Raw genomic sequence first — 13,186 nt, forward strand, 5'->3', positions numbered from 1 at the left:
CTAGTGGTCCCTGGTCAAAAAAAGGTTGGGAACCACTGATCTAGTCCAACATCCTGTTTCGTACTAAGTCCAGCCAGATAGTTTGGAAAGGTCTACAAAGCTGAGCATGGAAGCCAAGACCTCCTTCTGTTGGTGCCCTACAGCAACTGGTATTACACTGCCTCTGGACATGAGGTTTCTATTTAGTTTATCATAGGTGAGAGCTGTTAACAGACCATCTCCTCCACAGATGTGTTGTACCTCTTTCAAAAGGGATGCAAAATGGTGGACTGTAGTTCAGCCCTGGCTGCAAAGCTCACCCCCCTTCCTTGTGCCATTGTGAACATGCCAAACTTTATGCAAGCCAGTGATTACCCACAGGGTATTCAATCAAATTATGCCAGTCCTCGTTTGGCTGAAATTTTCCAGTCCTTCCTTCATTGAGTTAGTGACTTCATTTTTCTGTTCTTCTCATTGCCAACCTATTTTGCCTTTCTTGGTTAGAAAAAAAAAATAGATATTTGTCTACATTTTTCAGCCATTTGCTGTATTCACCAAGCTTATGTTATATACTTATCTGTCCAAGGCTGTCAGGAGCAGCATGCTTGACTTCTTACCCCCATTTCATCTTCACAACAACCCTCTGAGGTAGAGCAAGCTGAGAAACTGTAACCACCTCAAGGTCACCCAGTGAGCTTCACAGCATGAGGGGATTTGAACCTAGGTCTTGCTGCAGTCGCACTAACCATTATAACACACTGCCTGTTTGCTGAGTAATACTTCTGCAGGGCACAGGGGCCCTTCAGTGCTCCCGCAAACTCTTTCCATTTGATGGAAAGCTGTTGAGTCTTTCACTCTAATTGGTGTGTCATGGTGATAATTAAGAATCAGCACTTGTGTGCTTGTCGATTTTCTTCCACTGAGTTCCATTGAGTTGTCATTCTCTGTCATTGCATCAAGAAATTGGAGACTTCCATGTGGGTTCATTTTTTAAAAAAAAAAATCTTATTGTTATTCTGAGTTCTTTAATACATTTCATTCCTGGCTTTAGGCCATTCATCATGTTAAGAAACAGTTTTACTGTTCTTTTCACAACGATGACATCGATCATGCCAGAGAACAGCCCCACCGGCATTCTAATGAGGTTTTATTAGAATTTTGGATTCCAGGGCTTACTTCAAATAGGTGAGAGAATGCAGAGGTGGCCCAGGCTAGCCTGATCTCGTCAGATCTCAGAAGCTAAGCAGGGTCGGCCCTGGTTTTAGTACTTGGATGGGCGACTACCAAGGACAACCAGGGTCGCTAAGTAGAGGAAGGCAATGGGAAACCGCCTCTGTTAGCCTCTTGCCTTGAAAACCCTACTGGGTTGCCATAAGTCAGCTGCAACTTGACAACACTTTACATACACACATGCAGAGTGATTTTTAAAAACTGTGCCATACAACCCTCCTCGGACTGTACTACTTCAGAATTCAGGTGTGGGTTGCCATATTGTAGTACCCCCGACGGAAGTCGGTTTCAGGTAGCCGGCTCAAGGTTAACTCAGCCTTCCATCCTTCCGAGGTCGGTGAAATGAGTACCCAGCTTGCTGGGGGTAAAGGGAAGACGACTGGGAAAGGCACTGGCAAACCACCCTGCAACCAAAGTCTGCCTTGGAAACGTTGGGATGTGACGTCACTCCATGGGTCAGGAATGACCCGGTGCTTGCACAGGGGACCTTTACCTTTACCTTTTTAAATGTGGGTGACTTAACTGGTATATGATACAAATTACCTGCTAATAATGCCAATGAGGCACATTAATTGTGGCATTGTCTGCCAGTTGCTTTGCATCTGCTCCCACAAAAGAAAAGTTGGAAATAGGTCAGATTAAGCATATTTTGACCCCACCATTTGTTCCTGCCAGGATTGGTTTAGGCTTTCTTCCCACACAATAGCAAAGTGCATCAGGGAAAGAAGTAGCAAACATGTCATCCGTGGACCTCACTTCCTTCATTGACTAGAATAACAGAAGGCGGGAGCAAGATTTGTTTGGAGCTTCCCTGGAGGCGCGCGGTGGCCCTTTAAACAGATCTGCGCCTCCCGGCCGGGAGGTGCAGATCTATTTAAAGCCCTCCCCCCAGCCCTGCCGGGACTCCCGGCAGGGCTGGCGGGGGGCTGGCAAGACCAGACCCCCCACACACACACCCTTCCAGCCCTGCCGGGACTCCCGGCAGGGCTGGGGGGGGGGCTTCAAACAGATCTGCGCCTCTCGGCTGGGAGGCACAGATCTGTTTAAAGACCCGCCGCACACCTCCAGGGAGCTTCCCTGGAGGCGCGCGGCAGGCCCTTTAAACAGATCTGCGCCTCCCGGCCGGGAGGTGCGGATCTATTTAAAGCCCTCCCCCCAGCCCTGCCGGGACTCCCGGCAGGGCTGGCGGGGGGCTGGCAAGACCAGACCCCCCCACACACACCCTTCCAGCCCTGCCGGGACTCCCGGCAGGGCTGGGGGGGGCGCTTCAAACAGATCTGTGCCTCCCGGCCGGAAGGCGCAGATCTGTTTAAAGACCCGCCGCGCGCCTCCAGGGAGCTTCCCTGGAGGCGCGCGGCAGGCCCTTTAAACAGATCTGCTGCTCCCAGCCGGGAGCAGCAGATCTGTTTAAAGGGCACCCTGCGCCTCTCCAGGGAAGCTCCCTGAAGGCGCGTGGGGTGGGGGAAAGGGGCCGAATCGGCCGAATTTATTCGGGAACACCCCGAACTCGACCAATTCGGCTCCCCGGTTCCCCCCACTTTTTTAGTTCGGTTCGTCCGAACTGAAAAACCGCCGAATTCAGAGAAATTCGGCTGTTTTTTGGTTCAGGCCGAACCGAATCAACAGCCCTAGTTGCCAGCTCCAAGTTGAGAAATTTCTGGAGATTTGCAGGCGGAGGGTGGGGTATGGGAACGGGAAGGACCTCAGCAGGTGATAATGGCATAGAGTTCATCTTTCAAAGCAGCCCTTTTCTCCAGGGGAACTGATCTCTGTCATCTGGAGATTTGTTGTAATTCTGGGAGATTTCCAGGCCACACCTGGAGGTTGGCAACCCTAGTCTGACATGAAGTGAAATCTATATCAGTGACTGTCCATGCTAAGAAAGGGAAGCCGATTGGTCTGTGAAATAACTGGCCAGGGCTGCCTGTGTTATAAATAGGGAGCTGATGGGTAGAAAATGCTTTGAATGGGGAATAGTGAAAAATTAATATTTGCAGTGATGGAGCCAAACACATGATGACGGCAGCATTCAGAAATATGTAACTGTCCATGGAGGAAAGGTGGGAGGGCTTTGCATATAGAAACAAGAAATATGAACAGAACCAACGAACACTCACAGATAATCTTATCTTTGCAAATGTCATAGGAAGTACAGTAGTTTTGTTGGGATAATGACATAGAGAAATATTTACTCGCCTTTTCCATTGAGAAAGGTCTGTGTAGTACCAATCTTTGCATGACATTTTCCAGGGCGGAAATTATTAGCTTGGGTGACAGTCTCCAGCTCCTTCCCACAGGCAGTTATTGCTTGGAAGTTGCCTGAACTCTTGTTTCCTAGTGATATCAACCCTGGTTTCTTGCTAAATTCTCTATAAATAAAGCTGGGTGTTGCTGTTGTTGTCGAGAGCAATGGCTTAATAACCCGAGTCTGCAAAACTTTGTTTGCAAAACTGTTTTCTTTGTATGTGTCGCTTGAAATGGCATGTTTGTAAGAGTGTTAATGGGGAACCCTGATAGCGCCTGTTATCAAATACAGCAAAGAAATCTCAGCCTAAGTTAGAAGGCATGCAGAAGTAGATGAGGACATATTCTTTATAAGACCATGATCCATGACTGGTTGTAGATTACCTCTACAATAGTTCCCTGTGTTTTAAAGCTAGAAAGGAACCAACGACAAGACACCCAGCTTTCTTCTAGGCCCCCCCAAAATTATCTCTGTAGTTTGACATGTCTTGCATTCATGAGCATCTGGTTTGAAGGAAGAGAAGAAGTGAGGAGCATTCTCTCATATCTCCCCCATGAGTTGCGAGTGAGAGATGAGACTCCTCCCCCTGAGCCTAGTTCTCACTGAGGTTATACCTAGGGTTGCCAATCTCCTGCTATTACAACTGATCTCCAGCCGATAGAGATCAGTTCACCTGCAGAAAATGGCCGCTTTGGCAATTGGACTCTATGGCATTGAAGTCCCTCCCCAAACCCTGCCCTACTCAGGCTCTGTCCCAAAACCCTCCCGCTGGTGGTGAACAGGGACCTGGCAACCCTCGTTATACCCTAGTGTTTGCATGTACCATTTTTGACTGTAGGTGGGTGATCACCTGCTGTGTTGTTTCTTCTTGCAAAAGAATTCCATCTCCGTAGAAAACGAGTGTGTCGCAAGGAAGAGTTCTCATTTTCAGCACAGGAGCATTTCTTCAGATGAACACCTGCGTGCAATCTGGACTGGTCCTAAGTCTGATTGACCACCTTAGGGTCTGACAACGTGTAACCCTGGAGATCTGCGATCTGATCCCCAGATGAGTAATCGAGCTTCAAAAAAGCAGCTGAGGGAGGGGTTGATATGGATTGGGTCTGCGCTGTGCTCTAAGCATCACTCCTTGCTCTTCTGAAGTCCCACTCAATGTGAATGCTGCAGAGTTGACAAGAAAAGTGCTTGATAATTCGTCTCGTGGTTTGTAGCCTGCATGCAAAATGTAGCCCCGGGTTAGAGGAAACGCAGCAAATCGTTATTTGTATTAATTCTTTTCTGGAGTAAACATTTTAAAAGTATGTGAGCTATCGTAACATAAACAATTGCTAGAAATATTGATGTAAGCGTTTAAAAGATGCCCACCAACCCCCACTCCTCCCTCCATCTCTATCATTGTAACCAGAGTACATTAATTCGATTTTTCTTTTCCTCTCTACCAATGTTTTCCCCTCCTTCTCCTTTCCTCCCTCCCTTCCTCCCTCCCTTCCCTGTATCATTGTAGAGTTGATTTACTTCTCTAGACTTTTTTTTCTTTGTTTCTTTTTTGTTTTTGTTTTCCGTTTCGTTCTAACTTAAGTTCATTTTGTTATGTGGTGACCACAGTTATGGATGACGCTCCCCCTGGCACACAGGAGTATATTATGTTACGGCAAGATTCCATCCAATCTACGGAATTAAAGAAAAAAGAGTCCCCCTTTCGTGCTAAATGCCACGAAATCTTCTGCTGCCCTCTGAAGCAAGTCCACCTCAAAGAGAACACAGAACCCGAAGGTTTGTGCGCCACGAGATCCGTGTTCGTTTTATCCGTTTTCCTTTTCTTTTCTTTTTCCTTTTCTTTTTCTTCTTTTTTTTTTGGGAGAGAACGTGCCTGTCCTTTTGGATTGTCTTGTGTGTTCTTTGGCCTGTGTTGATCTAATGCAACTGGATGCGAGAAGCCACCTGTGCTTCCTGTCTACCCCCGCCCCTTGCTTGCTTGTTAGTGTCTGATAGAATCTACCATGGGCCACCATATAAAATAGGCCACACGCTGCGTTCCGATATTAGGGGGGGAATTAAAATATGATAGCGACAATGCTTTTTCTTTTTTTCTCAAGCAAAGTTTTTTATTTCCCTCCATTCTCATCTTTACGCTGCCTCCTGGCTGCCAAAAAACCGCTTGCTTTCCTCCGGTGGCATCTGATACCCTTCCTGGTCTCTCCCCTTCTGACAAGCTGTCTCCTTCCACTTTTAGCATTTTGAAAGTTGCACTGAGCTGGGAATAAATATTCTATAGCATTTAAGACGGGATCCTCTGATACTTTTTTGCACTTCATAAAGCTTTTGCATATTGCTGCTTTTTTTAAAAAAAAAATTCTTATGAAAAATGTAGTTCAGCAAAGCAGGGTAAGATGTATGTCTTGCACGCCTGGTTGCATTTTGGAGAAGTTTTCTGCATGCTATAGAGCCAGAGTTTGAGTGGAATGTTTCTTTCTGTTTTCAGAGACAGTAACAAGGTAATGGGTGAAAACGTGCTTGCTTGTTCAATAGAGTAATAAGAAAATTGTCTCGTTAGAAACTGTTGGTGTGGTATATGCCATTAAACCCTTTTTTCCCATACAGCATAATAATTGATATTCTGTAATGCTTTCTCTTGTATGTTTCCCACTACTGCCTCAATTCTTACCTGGTAAGCTTTCCATGTTTTGCATGAGCTTCCATATATGGTCCAACAACTGATGATTTTTTTAAAAAAATTATTGTCGTTACTACTATTATTTGGGAGAGGTAAGAGATATTTAGGATTAGATTCTCTTCTTATACGGCCTAGCTGTGGTTGCAAATATGAGAAAATGTGGGCCCAGACCAGCAGAAAATCTTGATTATGATTACCATCAGAATTACCATTCTCTAACCATCTGGTCACCTAGATGGATAGTTGTGTCTTGCAGAGTCCTCATGACCATCATCTTTATGTTCTCTGTTGCCTTGTGAATCTGAGAAGATTACCTTTTCTGGAGTTTTTGGTGCATTGCAGGTGTCCACAGTTTTACTAGCTGGTGAATATTAATGTCTAGCAGTAGCAGATGTTACTCATTTTGCCTGTTCTGCTGGCAGGCTGGATGTGTCATGAACTGGCCTCTATTTTGGATTGAGGTCAAGTTGGAGGAGGATTATGGAAACACCAAGACTCTTTGTAGGTTGACAAGGTACACATACGCACATAATACCAGGCATACATGGCTGCTACCAAAAACTACCACCCGTGGGTCTCTTTGTCTTTCATCCCCAAAAAGCAAGTATAAATGTGTGAGTGACATCATCGCGCTTGGAGCAAACCCACTGCCAAGAGAGAGCAAATGAGATAGAAAACTCAAAGCAAGATTTTGTCACATTGCATATTTTCATTTTCTGTGGGGAGAAAGGAACGAGGGGCTGTAGTTTTTAGCAGTAGCTGCGTGTCTCTTGGAATGTTTGTATCTGCCTTTGGTTGCAATCTTAGACAAGTGCATTTGCAGGCAAGAGAGAAGTGCATATACTTCTGGAAGTGATTTGAACTCTTTTTTTAAAACTACTGCAGAAAAGGCAATCCGGATGAACCAGAAAAGTAGCTTCCCCATTCAGCCCAGATGTTGGCTGCAGGAAACACTCCAAAGAAACTTTCAGTTGGGTGCATGCATTTCCCTATAACCTACACCTGTCTCTGACTGTGGCTATTTTCCACAAATGTCCATTGACTCAATAGTACAGGAACATCATTTACAGCATTCTTAAAGGAACCGTAGTAGATCATTCAATGTTTTTGGAGATCACATCAACATGTAATGCTTTTAGAGATTTGAAATGGGTAAGGTAACTGGACAGTTTCATTGGGGTCTCATCCATGCAGCTAAATGTGGAGTAAACACAACACAGTTCCCAAATCATTGGCCCAAGGCTTTGCTGCATTCTCATTTTCCTCACTTGTAAGTTCCTGTTTCTTGGAGGGGGTGGGGGTGTCTGTTCCGCATGTGTTTTGCACCCCCTAGTGGTCGATTAGATATTACACCGGTTTATGTCTAGCATATCTCCCTGCAGATTTAAACTGTCTATTCCTGTCTCTTGTGTTCCTCAATAATAACAATAAAATTTTAATGAAGCCAGTCTTTGTTTAAGAATTTACAAACAATATGCTTCTTCTTTAGCAATGGCTCTTCCTTATGTGAGCTTCATGCAGAACCCCACTCCTGGTTTTGACTTTTCAACGCACACAACAATATTTGTGAACCATGTATACAATTTAGATAAGTGAGAGATGTCTATTCAGGAGGCAGTGGTTGTTTGAGCTATGCACCTTCTTAGCAGCCTGATTTAATTGCATATCTATTTTCTTTACATTATTGTCTAATTGGGTTAGAAAAGGGTACCTAACAAACAAAAATGCAAATTCCTGTCTGGATCCCCCCCTTTTCTCTGCAATCTAACAAGTTTTCCTTCTTACCAAATGCTCTTCCTCCCCAAAGTGCTTTCTTTTTTATGGCAGCTCTGTTGCTACAATCCAGTGACATATTGCATCATTAAACCATTCTTCCAGAAAATGTTTTAGAACCAAGAGACCAGACGGTCTGTCTCATTCTAACGCAGACACTAATAATCAAGGACAAATGCCCTTTTCCCCCCATGGAGGATCAGTATTTTCATTCACAGACAAAGGCAAGAGACGAGAGAGTGTAATGTTGCCCCAATCTATAAATTTGGAGGCGCTGTCAGTTCCTGGAGAACTGGGAATAAGGGTGGGGGGTATGATATCGGCTGGATGAATATTTCAGTGTTTTAAAGAAAGGATGTTTCTTGTGAAACTGTGCATTCACGATATTCCTCATTACCTTTTGTTCTTCCAAAAGCACTTGGGGATATGTTAGCAAAGGTCCTCCCTTCTGATCCATGACTTGGCCAGTACAGATGTTCTGCTCGTTGAAGGGTCTCCTTGATGCATCCCGTATGTGGCCTCTCGTACAGAAACCTGAGATTAGAGTGGTTCAAGTTATGCTGTCAGATCAATGAGATCGGCTTTGACTGTTGCCACTGGATACAGTGGAGAGAAACGTGAAACAAACTTTGACCCACTATTTTCAAAGAGCTTTAAACAGACAAAAGTCTGGAAATTCTATTTATAGAGCTCCTAGTATTTATTCTTCTCTAAGTCAGGTGCACATGAGGCCTGATCTGGATGGGGAACATAACGCAAGGGGTGTGTGTGTTAAACCTTACCCCTGTGCCATTTGCCTGACCTGAAATGGCCCTGTGGAACCACTATTTGTAGGGTTGCCAACTTCCAGGTAATAGCTGGAGATCTCCCGCTATTACAACTGATCGCCAGCCGATGGAGATCAGTTCCCCTGAAGATAATGTCCGCTTTGGCAATTGGACTCTATGGCATTGAAGTCCCTCCACTCCCCAAACCCCGCCCTCCTCAGGCTCTGCCCCCAAAACCTCCTGCCGGTTGCGAAGAGGGACCTGGCAACCCTAACTATTTGCCCCATTGGGGAAACATTATCATTATCATTTTGCCGTCAAGTCAGGGTATTTATATATTCGCCTCAAAAGTGCAAATAGTGACCCCTTCAGGCCCCTTCACGGTTGGGGAAATGGCACGAGGAAAGAACTCATCCCTTGTTAAAAATGTTTTAAGACTCAGACTATAATTCTTTGATTGTAAGAATCTATTAGTCCATGCTTTCCGTTTTATCATGTTTTGACTGGCTAAGTGCCGCAGATAAATTATCTATCTATCTATCTATCTATCTATCTATCTATCTATCTATCTATCTATCTATCTATCTATCTATCTATCTATCTCATCCCTTGTGTTGCAGTTCTCATCTGAATCGGGCCCTTATGTGCCCAATTTTTAGAGGGGAGGAAGGACTACAAATCCTGTTCCCAGAACTCCCAGTGGTTCATCTGTCTGAGACTTAAAACAGGCCTCAGATTGGGTTTCAGAAAACGGGATTAGATATATTTAAGTAGTACCACTATTGGCTATGATGCTGGCCTGATTCTTTCAGAGCTTTCCTCCAAAGAGCATGAATACACACTCCATTCCAGGAGACCCAAGAAATCTAGTGAGGCCAAGTTAGACTCAATATCTGCCTTGCACATTTGCTAATAACTTTAACTCTTTTGGTGAAGCAGGGCAGTTTTGGGACCCAGATGGGAATAATGTGCTCTGACCTGAATAGAAATGGCACCTTCATTTAAATCCAAAACCCACTTTTTAAAATTGTAGAAGTCACTTTCTAGTTGCTGTCTCTTGGTCATGCTGCAGCATGAGCATGTACAATATGTATAAATTTTGCTTTGCTTTTCAGCTGACCAAGTCTCCTATGGAAAATAGTAACGTTTCCCCTGGCAGACCTAAACAGTTCTCCCCTTGTCTGTTTTATCCTCAAAACAACCCTGTGAGGTAGGTTAGACTTAGAGAAACTGACAGGCCAAAGTTATCTCATGAGATTCATGACTAAATGGAGATTTGAACCCAGGTTTCCCAGTCCTGCTCTGATTAACCACTACACTACACAACATGGCACGACACTACACTGGCTCACTTTTATTTGGACCCACCATTTCTCAAGAGTTTTTTCCCCAGTGATGAAATTTTTCCCTACTCTGCTAAGTATTTAAATGCAGGAAACATGCGGGCCCCTGTCACATGCACTTTGAACCACATGGCATTCGTATGCATGTATACACAATGCAGCCATGCAGGAGAGTACCATTGAGAAGGCTTTGCATGCATGTGAAGGTGACCATGATGGAGCCAATCATGTTTCCGCACACACACATGCACACATCATGTTTGATCAGACTAATAAGACAGATACAATGGTACCACCATAGGGTTGCCAGGTGCCCGCTGGTGGCGGGCAACCCCCCCGGCAATTGACCCCTCTGCCCGCCAACCACCTGAGGGTCAGCGGGCAAATGTGCACGCGCACATCACTTCCGGTTTAGAACCAGAAGTTCCGCCTCTCGAGGGGCCTTGTACCTTGTACACTCAAACTAAGAGGTATAAGGCCCCTTGCGAGGCGGCACTTCCAGTTCTAAACTGGAAGTGACGCATGCGCGCTCGGGTGCGCGCACACACACACAGAAAAACCTCCCACCTGAGGAGAAGAGGGACCTGGCAACCCTATACCACCACCACCCCATGTGGTTCCAGCGCCTAACAGAGCACTGCAGTGAAATGGCTCCCAAGCCAGTGTTGGTGAGAATGCCTTGGTGGGACTCAGAGCCTTTTAACTTGATTGTGGCCAGTTTCAGAGGTTGCAAAAGCCCCAAAGGAGGAGTAGTCAAGCAGAAGAGCCCAGATGCCTCTGCACGAGTGGATTCCCTGGAGGGGTTTGCACATTCTTCTCCATTACATCCGGGCAAAGCACAGAACATATGTGGCACTCCACTCAAACAGGAAATCTAGTTCCAGCAGCATAAAGGCCGTCTGAGGTACATCTCGCAGCTATTTGTTCTCCTAAATTGTTTAACCATCAGCTGCCGCTACCTTTCTGAGGCAGGGTTACGTACAGAAAACCTAATTTCTGTTGGTACATTCAGAGGACAGAGGCGTTAATGTGGCTGGGTGTCTTTGGGCTTTTTCTTTTCATTTTAAAAAAATTCAAACGTTGGTTAGTCGCAGTTGTACAATCAAGACTTTGGCATTATGCCCACAGTTCTGTTTTCTCTGTGATTTCGCTTTCTTTCTCTCTGCCCCCGCCCGTTCCCTCTGTAACATTCAGTCTCCCTCCAGGCATACATAACCTTTTTACGCAGACAAGCATGGCAAAGTCTGAGTTTGGATGTGTTGTTGGGTGGGGGAGAACGTGATAGCAACTGGGAATGAAGGACGGCAATCTTTATCAAGCAACCTGGAGAAGCACAGTGGGTTTTCAGAAATATTAAGGGGTTAAGATGGATAAAGAAATAGAACCCGGCTCATGTCCAGCTACTGGAGGGAACAAAGCCCAGGTGTCAGTCTACATGTTACCTGGACCCCGTGTAGAGAAGAAGAAGAGGGAGAGTTGGTTTTTATATGCCGACTTTCTCTACCACTTAAGGAAGAATCAAGCCGACTTACAATCACCTTCCCCTCCCCACAACAGACACCCTGTGAGGTAGGTGAGGCTGAGAGAGTGTGACTAGCCCAAGGTCTTCATGTGTAGGAGTGGGGAAACAAATCCAGTTCACCAGATTAGCCTCCGCTGCTCATGGGGAGGAGTGGCGAATCAAACCCGGTTCTCCAGATTAGACTCCACCACTCTTAACCACTATACCACCAGCTCTCATAAAAATAATTATTAAAAATAATTATCCTTGGACCTTTCCTTATGCATTGATCAAGATAGTGGTCTACTTCACCTCAAACACAAGCAAGCAACAAACCTATGATTTGACTCAGATTTGTGGCAGCTGCAATCTTCAGTTCAACTCTCTTCTTGATATTCTGCCCTATGGAATCTGTATCGTTATTTTGCTTCTGAATGCATTCGTTCTTGTCCTCCCTGTTTAAGGTGCATTCCTGTGTAGCTCCCCCTGGATCTATAAAGCCTCAGCTTTGGGAATAGCTCTTCAGCCTGAGCAACTTGTGCTGGACTGAGCAACTGCTTGCTGCTTTTTCTAACACCTTGCCTTTGCCTGCTTTGGACTACACTTCATACCTCTGGGCCTTCACCTAGTTTGCACACCAATAACCTGGCGTTTCTTATTTCTTTAATTAATTAATTAATACACTGCCTTTCTTCCTAATGGGGACCCAAAGCAGCTTACATCATTCTCCTCTTCCCCATTTTATCCTCACAACAACCCTATGAGGTAGACTAGGCTGAGAGTGTGTGACTGGCCCAAGTTCACCCAGCAAGCTTCCATGGCAGAGTGGGGATTCAAACCTGGGTCTCCCAGATACTAGTCTGACGCTCTTAACCACTACATCACATGGTTCTCGTATGATGGTGACTGCTGGTCATCACTGATCAGGGCATGCAGACTGGCACAAAAATTCATAGCTAAACCACCAAGGACAATTTTTGTTATCTTCACCTTGGCATAATAGTAAGATATCTATAACTCCGCTTTTCTCCCCAATGGGGATCCAAAGCAGCTTACAAAGTCATTCCCTGCCTCTTCCATTTTCTTCTCACACATCAGTGGTGTGGGATAGGTTAGGCTGAGAGAGAGAGAGTGACTGTCAATGGTTATCCAGCAACTTACATAGCTTCCATTTCTGTAGGATGTTAGGCTTTGAGTGACAGAGTCCTCTTACTCTGGAACAGAGGGGAATGGGTTTTGGTTTCTGCACTCCTCTCCATTCTTAGCCAGCCGTGTGTGTAGGCTTTTGATAATGCAGTCCTAAGGAGAGTTACACCCTTCTGATCCCATTGTCTTCGGTGGAGGGTGTAGTTCTTTTTAGGATGGCACTGTAAACTACCTTATCTCATAAAAATCTTCCCAGACCAGAAGGGAAGGAAGATGGATGGAGGATTCTTCCCATTATAGTCTTTCGCTCTCCCGTGATTCCGGGAATATTTATAATTATTCCCCATGCAGCTATACATCAAAAATAGAAGTTCTGTGGCTGGGAATAACCTTGAACTCTGTCACTACTAAAGGAGGAAAATCAGACAGAAATCGTTGTTATTGTGAGCATTTTTTTTACTGCCTGCGGCACCCATGCCAGTAAAATCTGAAGACGTTTAGAAGTTTGGAGGAAGAGGAAGCTGTAAC

The 13,186-nt window shown here is 45.2% G+C and overlaps 1 protein-coding gene across 3 annotated transcripts in view; it reads left to right on the plus strand.

Annotated features, from left to right (window-relative positions):
- The window catches only part of FGF13 (fibroblast growth factor 13), a 250,457-nt gene that overhangs the window by 126,293 nt on the left and 110,978 nt on the right, over positions 1-13,186 (plus strand). Inside the window, exon 2 of one of the 3 annotated variants that reach the window (XM_056859937.1) lies at positions 5,060-5,227. The exons of 1 other annotated variant lie outside the window; for it this stretch is intronic. In XM_056859937.1, coding sequence (XP_056715915.1) covers positions 5,060-5,227 — 168 coding nt within the window. Of the gene's footprint in view, positions 1-4,958; positions 5,228-13,186 lie in introns of all 3 variants that reach the window. One more of the 3 variants, XM_056859940.1, reaches the window with a different exon arrangement.

Source organism: Euleptes europaea, chromosome 13, assembly GCF_029931775.1.
Source record: "Euleptes europaea isolate rEulEur1 chromosome 13, rEulEur1.hap1, whole genome shotgun sequence".
In the NCBI taxonomy this organism is placed as follows: Eukaryota; Metazoa; Chordata; class Lepidosauria; order Squamata; family Sphaerodactylidae; genus Euleptes; species Euleptes europaea.